Genomic DNA, 19,848 nt, shown 5'->3' on the forward strand with positions numbered 1-19,848 from the left:
ACCTGCAGCTGAGAAGAGGACAGTGGAGCACAGAATGTATGTGAAGTTGCCTGGTGCCACTGACAAGAAACTGTGGGAGACAGTCAATTCTGACCTGATCCAGTCCTTGGAACAACTGCAGGGCACAGTGGAAAAGAAATTAGAGAAACTGGATGACATCATCTATCAATGTGGGGCAGAACACTTTGGAGTACAAGAAGGGAAAGGGGTGAAAAACATCCTAACTGCACCAATTTCCAGGAAGCAACAGGAGAGCAAGTGACTCAATCAAGATAGGATACAACTCAGGAGACAGTGGAAGAAAGCCTCTGAGGTATAAAGGGAAGGTATTAACACACTCCAAGCTGAAATTAAGACCTTATTGGAATCCCTTCACAGAGCAGAGGCCTTAAGCAAATGCAGAAGGAAGAAAGAACAAACTAGAAAGATGCCTTCAAGTTCCTAAAAAAGTCTGTTCATAAGGGAAAAAAGTGGAAAACTGGAAACAACAAAGAAGGCCTGGGGAACCACTTGAAGAGCACCCACTCTGTTCGCCCACCAGTTCAGACCAGTATCCCTGCTGAATACGGAGGGTAAAATCTTCTTCAGTGTCATTGTACGGAGGATGTCTGAATATCTGCAGAGAAATGTATACATCAAAACATCTGTACAGAAGGCAGGGATATCAGGGTTCTCTGGGGGCCTAGAGCATACGAGAATGATCTGGCACCAGATCCAACTGGCAAAAGTGGAGAAGAGGGACCTTGAAGAGTAGAGAAGAGTCTTTCTGGACCTTGGTAATGCCTTTGGATCAGTGCCTCATGAACTTATATGGTCTGCCTTCAGTTTCTTCCACATTCCAGACACCATCACAGCGCTGGTAAAATGTAGTTCTGTTTTACCACCGCAGGATTTATCACCTCTTGGCTGTGCATGGAAGTAGGTGTCATGGCAGGATGTGCAATCTCACCTCTGGCGTTCACCATGGCCATGGAGGTCATAATCCGAGACTCAAAATGGGTTGTGGGTGGCCAGTGGGTTGACTCTGGGCAGCACCTCCCTCCTCTCTGAGCTTGAATTGGATGACATTTCAACTCTGACCACCACTGTTCCATACATTAGGAGACTGCTTGGAAAACTTGAAGAGAACATCAGCTGCACCCGTATGAAGATAAAACCATCCAAGTCGTGCAGAATCTCTATTGTCAAGGGAGTGCTCATGGACCCAATTCCAACAGTTTCTGAGCAGCCTGTTAAAAGCATTGGAAGGTGGTATGACTCAAGCCTGAAGGACAAAGACTAGGTGCAACAACTGCAGAAGGAGATCAGCAGTGGCCTACAATAGAAAGAAGAGTCACAGCTTACATCAAGAAACCTTGGAGTTCGATGGTGTCTCACCAACATAGGCCTGTATGGAGATGGGGTCCTCAAACTGCCTCTTACCAGCCTAACGGAGGAGTACAAGTTTGCAAAAGTAAGATTCCAGATGACATTGAATGAATCCCGAGATGTGGTGGTAAGCAGCAATGTGCCGACCTTGATAGCTGGGCGCAAATGAAGACCAGCCAAAGCAGTGGAGGAGGCAACAGCATGCAGACACTGTGGGACATGTCCAGCAAAGAGGCTTTGGGCTAAAAAGTCGTCCATGCTGGAACAAAGCCACAGCCTTAAGGCAGAGGAAGATGGTGTTGGAGGAAGTATGCCATCAGGAAGAGGCTGCAAAGTGGGCCAAGGCAGTCTCCCTTGGCAAACAGGGACAGTGGACTTGTGGGGAAGGTTTGGAGAAGAGGAAGATTAGCTGGAAGGATTTGTAGGCAATGGAAGCAAGTAAACTGAACTTTACCATCAGAGCTACATACGACATCCTTCCAACACCAGCCAATCTTCATTAGTGGCTGGGTGAAGACCCATGGTGTGCCCTTTGTTCCCTGCCAGCCTCCCTCAAACACATACTCACAGCCTGTAAGTTCAGTCTCACCCAGGGATGGTACATATGGCATCACATTCAAGTCCTTAAGAACCTCGCTTCCATTCTGAAAAGCAAACGAGCTACTGCCAATTCCTTACCACCACAAGTAATAAACTCCTTAAACTCAATTACCTTTGTCTGGGAGGGGGTCAAGGCAACCAGGAATGTCTCCTTATCACTGGAGCCAGGCCAACTATACTTAGCCCCTGACTGGAAGCTGCTGGTCGACACAGGCCAACAGCTTGTATTTCCTTTAGCGATTGCTGCCACTACCATAAGGCCTGACCTGGTGCTCTGGTCTTCTTCACTCAAGAAAGTCTACATCATCGAACTCTGTACCTTGGGAGGTTTTGAGTATAAACATCTGGGTTATGCTGAGCTAGTGGTGGAGGCTCAGCATTGTGGCTGGAGCACCAAAGTCTGCCCTGTGGAAGTGGGATGTAGAGGCGTCCTGGCAACATCTATCATCAGACTCCTGAGAGACTTGGGGATTAGAGGCCAGACCCTGCACCTTGCCATCAAAGCTTTGTCAGAGGCAGCAGAGACAAGTAACCAGTGGCTGTGGATTAAAAAGCAGGACCCCGGCTGGGCCTCGAGGTAAGGTAGGGGATGGTAGGACACAGAGAGGGGTGATTCTGGGATGTCAGAGTTCGCCGTTGAGCCCTCTGAAGGCATAGTGGGCTTATCAACAATACGTCAAGGAACGAGGGTGCCCACTTGAGAACTCCTCTGTCATCCTTCTCTCAATAGCTAGTTACCTCGGTGTTGCTTCAACAATCAGCAGCGACTAACTTGTACGTGCTAGCACAAAAAGCTAGCAACATCTTATCCTTTGTATTTCTAAACCTTAACCCATATAGACTAGGACAGGAACATATTGGTCTAGTCTTGACTCATTAATCTTAAATTGAAAAAATAAAAAAATGGAGGAAGTATCAACTATACAGCTTTGTTCCAATCAGTAAGATGATAAAAGTGCTAGTGAAATTTTGCAATATAGGATGATGAGTCCCTATGCAGTCTCAATGGTGTTATATTGGTGTCACACTTCACCTATACTCTTTGTTGAACAGACTCAGGTTCTGTTGAACCTGCTATATGAGGTGACTGTGCTGCTCCAGACCCTGCACTGCACACATGATTCTTTTCTTCCATCAGCAGAAGTGGGGTTAAACTGACTGTAGATTAAACAGACACAGAAGGATGGATAGAAGAAATATACCCGGTGTATTTTAAATAGATTAATACCACACAATGTATTAGGTCATTTTATTTTTGGACTTTTTATTATTGATTAGTTTTGGACTAATTTTGATCTGACTTGTTTTTATATATGTGATTTATATATCTCTTTGTAAAATAATCTTGTGCTGTTTTAATAATAGTACAAATAGAAAAAGGACATAAACATCAGTGAATACTCCCTTTATTGAAAAAGAGCCAAAGTTCTTCTTTAATGAAAGTCTGATAATTATATTATGCATATTGCATATGCTGTAAATTACATAATTATATTTGAGCAATTGGAGGCTGTTACAAGTAGATCACTGTGAAAGAAGACATTCTCTCTTGAGGTAAATGCAGCAAAGAAGAAAACATACAAATAATAGTGGACACTGTACTCTCTTATAATGATGGGTCAGTCAGCTATTTACAGATTAATATACTATAATTCTGCATCACTGACTTATGGATTATGTGAAAATTGCAATTACATAACCCAATTACACATTTACACATTTACACATTTACACACACACACACACACACACACACATATACTTCATTCCTACCCTAACTTTAACAGTCCATGAAACAGACATCATTTCATCACAGTTTTGTTCACCAGCTGGCAAACAGGACAATAAACGGTGCTGTGTTGATATAACCTCTGGCCTCAAAATATTTATATCTCAGCTTCTTGCTTCTAGTTTCTTGTAAACTGCATGCATGCGGTTCTCAGTGTTCTCAGAGGTTCCTATCACAACTTCTTTACAAATAGCCTGCTATGCTTAAGAAAGAGGAAAAAATACATATGTACATTGAGTGACTTCTGTGATCTTAAAAATGTATATATCATATCATCATGAATTGCTTTCTTCATCATTCTAAACTTCACTTGGAGTTTTTAAATGACTTGCGAGATTTTCTCTTATTCAGAAGATTACTATGCTGATGTGAGGAAATGCCTCACTGGCACAAGCACAACACTCTTGTGGGACTTCCTAAATCAGATCTCTCTTTTCAAAGCACTTGATGATTCACTGCTGGGAAAGCCTAAGGAGAAGCCTAAGGGAAAGCCTAAAGCGTCATTTCAAAATTACATCAGGATCTGCACCTACAATGGATATAAAAAAGTCTACACACCCCTTTTAAAATGGCAGGTTTGTAGCTTTGTGATGTAAAAAAAATGAAACCAAGATAAATCATGTCAGAACTTTTTCTACTCTCAATGTGAAATTAACATATAAAAATTAAGTGAAAAACAATCAGAAATATTTTAGGTTATTTATGAAAAGACAAGACTTACCAGGGAGGCTGACAAGAGACCTATGAATATCTGACAAGTACTGATGACTCTCTGCATGTGACAACAATTGCTTGTAGTCTTCACATGTCTGGGCTGTGGGGTAGGGTGGCTATAGACAGAAACCCTTTGTCACAAACAACATCCAAGCTCAACTAAATCAACCCAAACCATGTGGCAAAATGTGTTATGGTCTGATAAGACCAATTCCAAACGGCTATATTATTCCAAATTTATATTGAATTTATATGTGAATTTGCAGAAATCGTCAGACAAAGCAGTAATTGGTGGAGACTTTAATAATCATTTTGATAATCCATAAGATCCTCTGAGAACAGTCTTTGTGTCCATTTTAGACTCAATAAGAGTTAATCTGAACATAATAGAGCCCCCTCATTATGACACTATCACGTCAAGTATACAATCACGCCAACTACTGTACATAGTTTTATTAAAACTCTCCTAGAGTCTTTGACCTTGCCTGGTTCACTGTCTGACCCTGTCACAACTTGATCAGACGACTGGAAGCTTACAGTCAACGGTCTGCTGCACTCTAGGAAAAACTACCGCACCCTGATATAACTATCACCCTCACACATTAAAACAGAACTCTCGAAAGTTACAACAGAAAAAGATAAATGGCGTCAAACTAAATTAGTATCCAAAGTATTCCGAAATGCATGCAAGAAGAGCCTCCTTAGCTATAGAAAGGCTCATACGCTGCCTTCACGTGCTATCAGAATTATCGTACATACGGGTTTCCCACTAGGAAGTTGCACGCCTCAAGTCGTAATAATGACTGGGAAATTCGGAGATAATTTCGATACCTGAGTTTCTGAGAGGGGAGGAGTCCTAAACATTCAACATGGTGGAGGAGAGTACAGTTTCTGTACTGATTGACAGGTTTAGTTCAAAATGGAGCTAATTGTTAGCGCTTGCCATTATGGTCATATTCATATATGTATATCAGCAACCATTCTATGCATTTTGTACATTTTTACAACGTGAAAATAGCTTGTATTTGACCAGAATTCCAATATCGTCAGCAAGCTAGCTAACCGAGTAATATGCGTTATGGTGTCAAAATAAAAGTAAAAGAAATATGTATGAATGAACCTGAGGTCGTCCATGTTTCATGTTCTTTCCAACAACAAAGCTTGTGAACACGACACACTCGTAATTACCACTTCAGAAATGGGAAGTGGGAAAAATGTGATAGCACATGAAGGCAGCATTAATGCTGCTAGGTCAGCATATCTCTCCACCTCACCATCTCTCAAAAAATTGTTATCTTCTAATATATATTTAATGTATATTTTATATACTGATCCTCTCTATATATTTATTATATTTATTAATTATTTAAATATTATTTGCTTAATTATACAAATTATTATTTACATTTAAATAGGAACCTAGAAATAGTGCAGAATTTTGAATATTAAATATGCAAGATATTGAACATTTACTTTCTTTGTTTTAAATATTTAAGAATTCTAAAATGTTTATTTCCAATTTTAAATAAAAAAAAAACAAAACAGATTTTCAGTGTGGTCTCAGACTTTTGGACCCCACTGTACATGTGTAACATATGTGACAAAAGCAAAAAGGAATATTCCTTGCACTGACCAGTCTAGTGGGAAATGTGTTGTTATAGGAAAATAATCCTCTCTGGGGTCATGTGATACGTCCCGACGTGAAGCAGAGGGGCCTGGTTTATGCTTGGCACATGATTTGTGGGGGCATGTGCAAAAGCAGCAGCAGAGCGAGCCACATTGTTCACACACACGCTGTGTATCTTATGCACATTCAGAAGGTTTAAAAGCAACATTAACTAGATGGCACATCATAGCAAATACATCCCAGTCTGTCAGATTTCCAAATCAAACTGTAAAACGTCTAGGATTTTAGGCTCAGTAATGTTAAACACACTGACGAGCTCTGTCTCTCTTTAAAAAATTCTGCTATCATCGTGACTGTTGTCATAGGCTGTGTCTCATATTGAAAACTCTGACCTTACATTCAAAAGTATTTACTGATCTAGAATATCCAGAAGGCTGGTATACAAAACAACCTTTCAGTAGGTTTGAAGAGTACATGAGAGGTTTTTAAATTTCAAACATTAACTGTAATAGGAAACCTGTTTAGTATTAGTACCCAATAACAGCCTAGAATGGTACAAATATATGCAATTGGAGGTACAACACTAGTTTTTTTTAGCAGAGGAAGATGGATGGGGAAATTTGTCTATTTTTATTGCTGAAGTGTTACTGCACCATGTCAGGATAGTGAAAAAACTAAAATAATATGTACTCAGTTCATTTAAATGTGGCTTGTCTGAATGTGACTCCCAATAAGATTTCCAAATATTAACACAATTCACCTTTGATATTTCTAACATTAATTTGTAAAACAAATGAATGAAACAAAAGATTGTGAGTTTCTCATGACCCCATTTGTAAAATAAGCAACCACAAATTGGATCTTGACCCCTAGTTTGGGAAACACTGAACTAGCCTAATGCACTAGCTCAAATTGTTAGCCATTAGTTTAATAATAACAGCTAGTTAGAATTCATTAATGTTACCTGTTGACAGTGATGAAAAAATATTTATGCTACAAATTTCTCCAGGGAGTGTCAGTCATAGTTTGGAAAGTAAAAACAAGCATCCCTTTTTGGTATACTAATTGTGTGAAACCATAGGGTTAAAAAAATAGTATCATTCAAGAAAAGGATTAGATTAAGAAAGAGGAAGTGCAGCAGTGAGGAGGAGGATAAGAGGAGAGGAGGATGAGGGAAGAGGGGGATGAGAGGAGAAAGGAGAGCAGAGTCAGTGTGTTTCGCGACTGAACTGCAGCACAGCGCATTAAATCCTGACTGCACTTGAGGAACACACACAGCTGCAGTGAGCTGCCTGAGCATTCATGACAGCGGTGAGTGTGATAACGCCATTGCACACTGGAGATGGGAGATGATATAGATTTTATACAGTAACCTTGATCTAGTGACACTGCGGCAGTAGTCAGGGAGTGTTGAGACTAAAGGTATAGCTGTGATTTAGTCCTGTGTTACTGCAGCACTACTGCATGAGTCTCTGCAGACTGAGCTATGACACATTTCTGGGGAAAAAAACATCTAGAAAAAAATGTTATTATAGCATGAAGTCTTACAGCAAATTTTCATGTATTAAAACATTGATTCATGTCTAGGTAAAAATGACATATATATGTGTGCACTTTCAGAAAAAAGATACATTTATGTTCCCTAGGGTACAAACAATGTAAAACATACCCTCAAGATTGTCCTTATATAATTATATAATTATATAACTTTTAAAGGTACACAACATTCACTTTCCTGGTGATTTGAGGTACAAAAGAAAAACCACCCCAGTGACAAGCTTTGCCCCCTGTGGGGTCCAGGGACCCCCAAGGGTCTGTGAGATATAGCCAGGGGGTCAGTGATTTCTTTATATTTTTACAGGGGTAGAACTCACAAATTAAAGCTATTTCAATTATATTTGAGTTCTTATAGTTATTACCTGGTTTGACTGGTTGCTTGAATCCAACCTCAATAACTCAAAAGCAAATTGGCCTATAATTAATGTCAGGTTGGACCTAACGTGTTCTGTTGGTGGAATGAATAAAAAGCTCTATGGCCCCAATCAATAGCCAAAATATTTTTGTGCACATTTAAATAATGAACTTTGAATAGTTTGTTAAGTTTTGTAATGTTTTGATTATGTTTGTAAAATATATCTGTACTGAAGGGGTCTGTGGAATTTATTTTACAGTTAAGGGGGTTCATAGGTAGGTAGTTTAGCACCTTTTTTCTGACATTGTTGCTTTCTGCCTGTCTGTGATATGTGTGTCTGTCTAGAAGAATCCAGGGCATACCTGCAGTGTACGTCAGCAATAAATGCAGGGTGCACAAAGCTTTCATTGAAACAAGACTTTAAATAGGATGTTAAATGTTAATTTTTTAATCTAAACTTACTGTACTATGTTGTATTATCTATCTATCTATCTATCTATCTATCTATCTATCTGACTGTCTGTCTGCCTGTCTGCCTGTCTGTCTATGATCTTTCTGTCTGTCGTCTCTCATCACACAAAAGATTTATAAATGTGATCCTCAATTGCACCTCATTATAAAGTAATAACAGTCAGAGACCAAGGATCATGAAAAAAAATGATTACCATTAAAAAAAAAACCCTCCTTAATCTCACAGTAAGTCTGTATTTATTGGTGTGCATGGTAAAAAAGCTGCCTCTTGACTGTGTGTTTTGTCTAAAGCCCGCAGTGAAATCATGGTGCTTGGCATTGCTAAGCTGCAGCATGCTGCTCTCCCCCGCCGTGACTGCGTACTCAGCTGACTCAGACAAGGGCAGAAGGAAAGTAGTGCATGTGCTGGGTAAGATGCTTCTCTCTGGATAAAAGCATACACACATTGAGATTTCACTTAGTCCACATACTAAAAGACTCCAAAGGGAGGAGAAAAAAAGGCACTAATGGTATAGTTTTAGTGCCTGTCCTGGTTTAGCCTTTGTGTTTATTTAGATTTTGTTAGGGCTTGTAAGCTTTAGAGCATGTGTGTTTATGAGCCAGAGAATAATCTTTAGATTCTGCATCTTTAAACCAAGTTGGTTTGTGTTGTCTTATGCTGTCCTGATTTTGTGGCTGTCATATGCAGTGAAGTAGCACTGAAGATCCCCTCAGAGTTTCAGACTCATTTGGCAGCTGTAAATTACTCAGAACTGAGTCACTGGTTGCCAGGACACTGCTTTTCATTTATGTCCCTTTTCCCCAAACACATCTGTGGCTCTTTAGATGTCAGAAACTGAATTAATGGGAGGATCAGTTTACCATTTGGCTCTTCGTTCGGCGAATGTAAGTTGGTGACAACATTTCAGACAAGCATTCAGTGGAGATTTTTAATGAGCAGATGTCAGTGCTGGTTTTACTTTCACTGATCACGACTGAAAAGCTGAGACGGTATTAAAGTGATGCTTTGTTGAGCTGCCCAGATCATTCAGGCTGCGGGACGGAGAGGCCTGGAGCATGTCTGTATGAAATCCAGCTCCCGGGCAACTCAAGCAGCTCTAAAAAATCTCCCAAAAGAAAATGAGCCATGGTGTATTCAATGAAGCAGGCTTGCTTAAATAAGAATAGCCACCAATCTTCTGTTTACTAATGCTAAACCTCATCAGGACAGACAGGACTGAAAAACACGTCAACATCCAATTATTTATGAAATTGGGCCAAACATTAAGATGAAAACTTTTCTGATCACAATAATAATTCAGAGAATATTAAATGAAGTAAAAATTCTCAATTTTATTCAAGAAAAGCAGGTCATGGTGTGGATAATTTTGGAAATAACTGGGAGTAACTGGTCTTCGCTCTGCTTTGCTTTAGAGGATGATACTGGAGCAGTGATCGTACAGACAGCTCCGGGTAAAGTAATCACGCATCGGGGTGGCACCATCACTCTGCCTTGCCGCTACCACCATGAGCCCGAGAGTGTGGATCCGGACCGCATCCGCATCAAATGGACCAAGGTGACGGACGAGTTCCAGTTTGAGGATGTGTTTGTGGCACTGGGCCGGCAGCAGCGGACATTCGGGCTCTACCGTGGGCGTGTGGAACTGGAGCAGGCAGGACCAGGTGACGCCTCCATCATCATCCACAACGTCACGCTGCAGGACTACGGCCGCTACGAGTGTGAGGTCACCAACGACATGGAGGATGACACAGGATTTGTCAATCTAGACCTTGAAGGTTTGGACCATGGCTGGTTGATAATATACATCACTTAGTGTTGTCATGGTAACCTTAGTACCATAAGACCACAGTTTATGAGAATTAATTTAGTAATATGTACATAACAGTCAGCATTGTTTGGATTGTTTAAACAATAGTAGGCGTGCTGTTATGGGAAAACAGTTAATGACGGCATGGTATGATGTGGGCCAACACAAAGCAGAGTCACTTTTATGCCACAGCAATTTGCCAATGATTACAATTTTATATTTATTTAAAAATGATGTGTCATACTTTTTATTCATTTAATGTTGTGGAACATCAAAATAAGCTGGTTCCTGTTATCACTTACATTATAGCAGCTATAAACAGCTGTTCTCTCATATGCTTTTTTTAACTTTCTCTCTTAAAGTTTATAAGAAAAAATGCAGCTTGTCATGTTACAAAACCCCTCAAATTCTTTTGTCCAGAAGATTTTCCACTGTCAGAAAAAACTAAAATCTTTACCTCTGACAGTTACGAAGAGCTGACACTAGAGACTCCTTTCATAAAATGTTTCCTTACAGAAAGCTTCAGCATATCAACGATTACTAAATAATTAATAAAGTGGATGGTGAGTGTATACTATAATCAACTATAAGTGTGGAATCCCATTTCTAATGTAAAATTCACAGGTGTCGTCTTTCCGTACTACCCTCGACTGGGCCGCTACAAGCTAAATTATCACGAAGCTGAAGATACGTGCAAGCAACAGGACGCCATCTTGGCCTCTCATGCTCAGCTGCACAAAGCCTGGCGGGATGGTTTAGACTGGTGCAATGCAGGCTGGTTGGAGGATGGCTCAGTGCAGTATCCCATCTCTCATCCTCGCGATCAATGCGGCCGTAAAGACACTCCTGCTGGAGTTCGCAACTACGGTTATCGCCACAAAGAGGATGAGCGCTACGATGCCTTCTGCTTCACCTCGAAACTCAATGGTGAGTGTGTGTGCACCACAGGCTAAAGACGCTCTCTCTTCTCCCACTGTGATCATGTGAGGCTTCAGGCAAGAGGACCCGCCCTTTTTTCTGGCCATAAGCCCTCTATGTCTGCTTACTTCTCTTTGAGGTCCAGGTTGCAGGCAGGTGCTAATTAAAGAGCCTGAAGGAACACCATACGCCAAACGTGGCTTTGACAGAATGATGCATTTGCTACAGCACTGTTCTCCAAATCAAATTTGGGATGGAAATATGATTTATTATGGTGGCCTGAAGTACAGAGTCAAACTGGCAGAAATGAGTGTAAACAGAGAAGACAGCCAAACTGGTTTCACCTTTTGGATGAATTATGTGTATATGTGTGGGCTTTATTTTCGCATTTGAGCATTGTGTAGACAAGTGCGGTAATATCAAAATGGCTACATCGTGCTATTACAGCTTTTTAGGTATACTCACAATCCAGGGAGCTAACAGACCTTTCATTACACTGCCAAATTAGCTATTACAAAAACCATTTAGTTCGGAAATGCTCACAGCTGGTCCGATTGTGTCTCATACTGCAACACTGACCAGCTGGAGGTCCTTTAGAGAGAGCCTTCAAGGAAATACAGATGGATTCAGACAATAGTAGCAGCCATGTCCATAATCAGAGCACTGATGACCGGGGAAGGGAAAAGCCATTTTCCTCCATTCTCTCATTTATTTGCATCTATTCATTTCAACTTATCTATTCATTGCAACTTAAAATCAAACATAGAGCTGAGCTGTTGAGGATTAATCAGGGGTGGACAGTCATAAATTAATTAGCTAGCCCACCGGGTAAGCTTTAATGTGCTGCTCATTCCCATGTTTTTGGCCTAGAAACTTAATTATCTCAACTAAGAGCAATAGCTGACATAATTTAACTCCAGAGTAAGACGAGCTAGTTAGGTAGTTAATATAGATGGATGTGCACAAGGATGTACTTGAGGAGATTGTGGGTGATTACTTATATCCGTGGGAAAGGACAATAGTCAGAGTCCTAATGTCTCTGTAGCATATTATATATTTTTATATTGCTCTTGGCTTATATAGCCTATTACCCTAGCACTTTTATCAACAAATATCACAACAGTTTATAGTCTTCAGATCATGTATTTCGGTGAATTTTGAGTCTAATATGTCAAACCAATTCTCCCAACTGGTCAGACTCTGCGATGAAGTTCGACTCAGTGAGTTCATCAACAACAAGATCTTAATGGATCAACAGTGGATCTTGGAATCTGTGTAATTATTGGTAGATCCTCAGATTTTTGGTTTCCTAAGTCCAACACATTTGACAGTGATAACATCTGATTCACTGAGTGAGCTGATCGTTTCATTTATGAGTTGTGTGTGAATTCACTAATAAGGGCTCAGGGAAAGGACAGCTTTTTATGAGGTTAAAATGTTTCATTGTTAAAATGTGCTGGACATCTTAAATCTTAAATCTTAATATTTGATTCAGATGGATTTCTAAACCCAATTCATTATGCAAAAAGGATTTGTTTATGAGTCAGACATCACTACTCAGTAGCTGTCTGGCAGTTCTGTGATTTGAACTCACCATCTTCTGGTTACTAGCACAGCACCTTAAATATTGAACTACTCTATAAGACTGCATTTATTTTCATCATGGTACAGGCAGCATCTATAAAAATGATCCAATTTTCCAAAATTCTGCAACATAGAGAAACTGACAAAAGTAAATAAAAAAGTGAAACATTTGATAGTCTTTTCATCGAAGAGCTCTTGACTCACGTGGCTGGGGATGAGTTCTTGCATTACGGTATGACTGGAAATTCCAAGAGTATTTTTTTTTGTCAATTCTGTGTGTCTATCATGTAGAGGGATGGAGAGCTATCTTCTCACACTCAAGGTCTTCTTCCCTGTGTGTCTATTTTAGGCCAGGTGTACTTCCTCAAGCGCTTCAAGAAGGTGAATTATGCTGAGGCATTGAAGGCGTGTCAGCGTGATGGTGCAGCGGTGGCTAAGGTGGGTCAGCTCTACGCAGCCTGGAAGTTCCAGCTGCTGGACCGCTGTGATGCAGGCTGGGTGGATGATGGCAGCGTGCGCTACCCCATCGTCAACCCTCGTGCACGTTGTGGCGGCTCAGAACCCGGTGTCCGAACCCTCGGCTTCCCTGATAAAAAGTTCCGCCTCTATGGGGTCTACTGCTTCCGGAAGGATTCAGGCAGCACCAAAGCCCAGTCCACACAGGCTCCAGTTCCAAACACCACATCATTCACCAGGAGTATTTGAGGATGCAGTTGCACAGCATTACTAGCACAGCTTCTGTAGCTTTGCCAAACTGACTGACAGATAATGCTGTATTAGTAGCTATGCTAGCTGAAGGGTATCTTTAAGCCAACATTATTTCCTTCGCTTGCCTGAAATGAGATGTCAGTCATATCTGAAGAGAAAATTGCAGTCATGTCCTTTGTGACGTGCCAGCTAAACTCATTAGCTTCTTTCTTTAGTGTGCTTCATATGTAGCATGGACAGCTAATGAGGATTGATTTTCTGTTGTTTATTTTGTCAAGAAGAGAAATGATTCGGAGGAAGCAGACACTGTGATAATTAGAATGGGAGTCAGTTGGAGAGCTAATTTAGCTCACGTCATAATGAATGTGGGTCATTAGGCAGAGAACATCCTGGTGTGTCAAAGATGGCAGTGAGAAAAGTAAAGAGCTCGGCTTGGCATGGCATGCTTGTAGTGTGGCACTTCTTTTTGCTGTTGCACTCAGTAGCAGAAATAAACATGCCATTTACAAAGCACACAACAGCCAGCTGTGGAAACAATTACCTTTTACAAGCATCATTTAGATGATCGTAATGCCCTGATAGCAATAACTCAATAAGCATGTTTTTGGTAGTTGAACATACCAGCAAGTGAGTTTCATGTTGTCACTGCTTTACTACCTCATTAGTGGTCAAAAATTGCACTATTCATCAAACTGTGATGTGTCACAATATTACCTTCAGTAATGCACTTTAGATTAAAGATATTTTACCTGTTCATGTACATCTCTCTGCTCTTTGTTTGCATTTAGACATGTGGTATTGATTGGAAAGAAAGAACAGCAGTTGGTTGTTAGTAACCATGACGATAGCTGATTCTGCCTCCAGCAAACTGGCTCATCCATTTGGCTCTTTTTCCTGGAAGCAATTCCTGGCAACTCAAAGTTGAGTGTCTAGCCGTCTGGATGACACTTGAGAAAATATTAGTTTGAAGGGAAAAACAATAAAAGTGCATGGTCATGAATTTCAAAGGTCATTTGTTAACTCTACATAAACAGGTAACAATTGCTGTTATATTTAAGTTGTTTTTTTCTTTAATACATGTTCCAGACAAAAGTCAGTACTGAGATCAAATGTCTCAAAGATAATTAAAATCATTATGCTACAGACAAATTATAGTACAGCACTAAAGTACAAACCTTCAGGGTCATCTGATCATCCATCAATTTTCACAGCAAACCACATTCTCAACTGCCTCGTCACTGTTTAAAACTTGTAAACATGGCTGGAAGGGAAGATCACATACTTGACTTACATACCTGAGAAGTATTTCAGCCCTATTAACCAGTGAGCCGACTTCACATTGGGAACAAAGAGAACAGCAGATAAGAAACACCATGTGTGTGAGCCAATGTGACATATTGCTCTTGAGTGTGTGCTTTTTCATTTCATTTGATCTTCGCCTTTCCTTTCCTCAGCATAAAGTGAAATTAGGTGACCTTAGAGCAACTGAGCAGAGCCCAAGGGTAAGCAGAGCTGAAGCAGAAGAGCCTCCATATGTGTCCCATTTCTCACTGCTGACAGGAGGCTAGAAAAAAAACCATGTTGAGACATACAAGCTCAGAGGGAGCAATAAAAAAGAGTAATATTACACAGAGAGGTGGGTGAAGACAGAAACAAAGTCTTGTGATTGGTATAGGGAAGAGTTGAATATACATCAGAAAGGAAGAAACCAGAAAACCTCACAAAGAGAAACTCCACACAGAGTAATCCAAGCTCAGGATTGAACTGGGGGACCCTAGAGCTGTGAGGTGACAATGCTACCCACTGCACCATTACACCCAATCGATAGCCACTACAGCAGACCTGGGCATTGTACGGCCCTTTGGCTGTTGCTGACCGGCCCCCCATGAGGTCAGTGGGAAGTCAGAAATCAAAGTAAATAACTGTATATTATACACACAGTACATACTACAGACAATTTGGAAATGCCAATCAGCCTACAATGCACACCTTGGACTGAGAGAGGAAAATGGAGTACCCAGAGGAAACCCCCAAAGCACATGGAGAACATGCAAACTCCGCACACACAGGGACTCAATCCCCCAACCCCGGAGGTGTGAGGCAAATGTGCTAACCATTTGAACCACTGACACAGAAATCACTACTAATTAAGTACAGAAATACACTACTTATTTCACATTCCTTACAACTACAGCCATGTTTTTTGGGTAAAAAAAGAGAAAATGTAACTATTTTGCAATATTATATATTCTGAAGTCTCCAAACCTGATTTTAGAAAGACATCTGGCATACTTAAAACCAGGATGTGAGAATGGTGAAGACAGTTATGAAGACAAGGAATGAGCGTACAGGTTATAAGAAAAATATTTATATCACATTCAGCAACTTTTAACTGATATTTTTAACTACTAATGTCTTAACACACAACCTATTTGTACACACTAACGCCTAACACACTAAATATTCTGTTGCTATGAAGTAATCTTTTCCCAAGGCACATACAAACTTTTGCACTTGACTGTAATTCCTAATTATATATTCACTGTGATAAATAAATAAAAAATGATCTAGAACATAACCATCCAATAAATATGATTTGTGAATAGGTTTGTTGACATTACTTGGTGTGGAAAAAAAGATAAAGACGAGGAAATTGTTATGTCAGCAGGGAGTCTTTATTTATTCTGCCCTAATGTGCAATACACAAATAATTCTCATTTTATTCGAGCAACGATGACACAACTGAGTTAATAATCTCTCACTTCGTACAAATATTGTGTGGAGAATAAACATACACCATGAATAATGACTTAGAAACAGAATTAGCTCAGTTGCTTAAAGAAGAATAATTTCCAAGAATCATTTAACTTCACTAAGCTTCAGAGGTAATATGAAGTGTTTAACATCTAAGAAAGTATTTTGTAGATAATGAATGTGCACACATTAACAATCTTTGTAAATTCTTCCAACAGAGCGAGCTTATTCTTTGTTTACGCTGTGTGTGCGTGAAGCAGAAATCCAGCTGTTTACTTGTAATTGTAAGCTGTCAGGAGCACAGATTAAATGCAAGCACTACACTGTGACTGAGACTGAAACAGAAATAAAAAGCGTGAGGTTATTACAAGTCTTCAGACACAAGAAGCATGAGGAACAACAAGGACATCAAATCACTATTAAAAAAAGAGAGAAATATGTGTCTATGAGTGATTCCATGTAGTGCCATTTAGCCCTTGTAACTTTTCAACATTGAATCCAGGAAAATGTGAATTTAAACATTAAAAAGTGCATTATTCCATCTCTTAACAAGGTTTCTTTACTGACAGTGGCTGAATTTTGCTCTTAAATGAGAAACAGGGTTTTAAGTAGAGGATTAGCAAATACACAAACCGTGTTTAACTATGATCCATGCTGATGATATAAGGACATTAAGGACATAGATAATTTAACTTATTAATGGAAATGGCTGTTTCAGGCATGAGACCTTAAATTGGATTTGCATATTAAAAAAATTATAAGTATTTAATGATAATATTTCATGGTGAAGTGTAGTTATAATGGGACAGCAAGAACAGTGTTTTCTAAGCGCTGTAGAGGTTTTATAAATATTTTAAGTAAGTTGTATATCTGGAATATGTACCTAGGTTGTTGTGAAGGACACTTTACCTGTGTTTAAAATGTTATTTCCCTCTACTTTACATGCATATTTGTAAATATAATATTAGTAGGACACAAATGGCACCAAAATCATGGAAATAAACATATTCTATAAAAATGTCATGTCGCAAAGTGTAATCATTGACCTTCAGTTCAGTTGTAGAACCTCAGTGAAGTCATGCGTCAGTCTTGCATTTGTTCTGACCTGCAGATCTAGAAAAAAACACCTGCATAAATCAGCTGTAGGTATGAAGGTTAGCCATTCACCTGGAGGATTTGTATGGAGACCAGCAGTGAGAGGAAAAAGGCAAACAGTGCACTCGACAGATTCTCTGGCTGTCCCCGTGGCCAGTGAGGCATAATAATCCCGTCGTATGGAGGGTACACTAAGCTGCTTAATGAAGGAAATTTCTGGATCATCAGCCATGGACCTACAATAACAGCATGCTGGGAACATGTAGAACACACAGCCTGTGCCAGCCCATCATGGCAACAGCAGAATGACGCTCTGTATTTATCTATTGGCTGTATTTTTCTTGTTGTTTTTTGTTTTGCATGTCATGCTATTTTCGAAGCTATTAGAGGCTGTAAACTCACCATCTGTACAATCATTAGCCTGTTAAATGCAGTTGCACTTGCAGGAATTAGTAGACCTGCTCTATTCATCAGGGTTTCTGTTGCAATGATAAATGGGCTTAAAAATGGGTATTAACCTTTGGGTGGCACTGAGTCACGTGGTGTTTATGAAAGAACTGCTTAATCGTGTTGCACAGCTGAGGAGAAATGGACTCCTCACTGGTTTTGTGTTTTAACCCTTAAATGCATAGCTGTCTCACTGACTGTTTGATCATCACACAGTTTATTAACAAAATGGCACTCATGTATGTCGAATATGAATTGATCTGCAATCTGACATTACAGCATTTAGCTCCCTAAAAGGTTTCCACTTGGACCATTCTCTGATGATGCTGCCATATATGGTAGGGTTACATAAAGGACCTTTGAGGATTCCCATGGGTTTAACCTTTTTCTGAGTGTACACGGTTCTTGTTGAGTCCCCACAATTTACAGAATCCATAACAATGACAATCCACTTGATGAATAGCTATCTTTACAAAAATGTTTACCTCGTAGGCCTCTGTAAATGTCCAATACCCTTTGACAAAGGTTCTTTGTTGCATCAGTAAGGTTCTAAGTGAAACTTAGCGAAACTTTTTTGAGTTCCTAACTGAAAAATATGGACAGTGTAGGGAGGGGGTGTAAATGAGGTCATAAGTCACCTTGACTTATTCATTTAAGAGTTGCCCATGTAGCTATTACCAGCAATATGACAGTTATAGCACTTCCTGAAAAGGACATTGTTGACAATTTTTTTTTGTCTTTCTGTTAAAGTAAAGAATACAACAATTAAGGGCTTGCTGTTATAGGAAATTCAAAGATGAGGTAGTGTAATGCATCCCAACATAAACATACTGTTACCACCCTGTTGCAAAGTGCTGACACTGGAGACTCCTTACATAAATGTTAAATAAACATCTCATAGAAAAATTCACCAGTTTGTACTATAGAAACAATGTCATATTAGAATGCGTGCATTAAAATAAACCTGAGATTTGTCTTTCAACCGGTGCTATTGTCAGAGCTGCTGTTATAGAAATAATTAATTAACACCTTCTGACCAATCAGAATTGAGAACTCAGCAGCTCTGTGGTGTAACTGTTAGTAAGTCATTTCAATACATGAAAAAAGTGAAAGAAAACATCTGAAAATACTCAAAAGTTTTTTTATTCACATTCTCTTTTTCACAAATTACTTTCAGTGCATCGACTACATTGTGTTCTGCTTTTTTATGCATCAGAGAGAAACATTTCGATCTCCTTTCTATCAGTGTTAACTCACCTCCACTAGTTTTTTTGCTACATTTAATGAGGATGGAGTGTTCTTGAAACCTGCAGAGCCGAGCACACTTCAATCGCCATCAGTTTCTCTCCTGTAGCTCTGAAAAATTACACTTGCCAGTTATTTGTTCCAAACATATTCACAGTTAAATCTGAAGTCTTAATCTACCAAAAATGTTTTCAGAGAAAAATCTAGAGGGTCAGATTGTGAAGTGAAATCAACACTATTAATCTTAGGTAGACTGTGTCAGATTTAATATACTGTATTTCCTATCATGTACGCTGGAGTGCTTGCAAACTTGCATTCACTGGCAGAAATATATTTGTAAAAGATTGACTTTTGCCATTTTAAGATTTTGTCTTGAGCATAAACAAAATGTATGGAGAGTTGTTTATGGAAATCAGTTTATGATATCAGTGATGACCTGGCATGAATACTGGAGACCTGCAGTCTGACATAGAATATGAAATATGGAATAAATAAATATTGGTATTCAGAGATGCTTGCTGAATAAATTTTTCTGTGTGGAGCATTTTATCTCATGATAAAATGGTACACCATTCTGTGGAAACTCTAGAGACTGTTGTGTGTGAAAATCCCAGGAGGTCAGCACTTTCTGAAATACTCAAACCAGCCCGTCTGGTACCAACAAACATGCCACAGTTAAAGTCACAGAGATCACACTTTTCCCCCATTTTGATGTTTGATGTGAATATTAACTGAAGCGCTTGTATTAATGTATTTGTATTAACTGAAGACCTGTATCGGCATGATTTTAGGCATTGTACAGCTGTCA

At 39.6% G+C, this 19,848-nt stretch overlaps 1 protein-coding gene across 1 annotated transcript; it reads left to right on the plus strand.

Annotated features, from left to right (window-relative positions):
- Positions 1 to 7,249: 7,249 nt before the first annotated feature.
- On the plus strand, positions 7,250 to 14,255 carry hapln4 (hyaluronan and proteoglycan link protein 4). The gene is made up of 5 exons (XM_026934668.3): positions 7,250 to 7,409; positions 8,773 to 8,890; positions 9,895 to 10,257; positions 10,914 to 11,216; positions 13,141 to 14,255. Exons 1-5 carry the CDS (start codon positions 7,401 to 7,403, stop codon positions 13,494 to 13,496), a joined length of 1,149 nt encoding a protein of 382 aa, XP_026790469.3. The 5' UTR covers positions 7,250 to 7,400; the 3' UTR covers positions 13,497 to 14,255.
- The last annotated feature ends 5,593 nt before the right edge of the window (positions 14,256 to 19,848 follow it).

This window comes from Pangasianodon hypophthalmus, chromosome 11 (assembly GCF_027358585.1).
Source record: "Pangasianodon hypophthalmus isolate fPanHyp1 chromosome 11, fPanHyp1.pri, whole genome shotgun sequence".
NCBI classification, from domain to species: Eukaryota; Metazoa; Chordata; class Actinopteri; order Siluriformes; family Pangasiidae; genus Pangasianodon; species Pangasianodon hypophthalmus.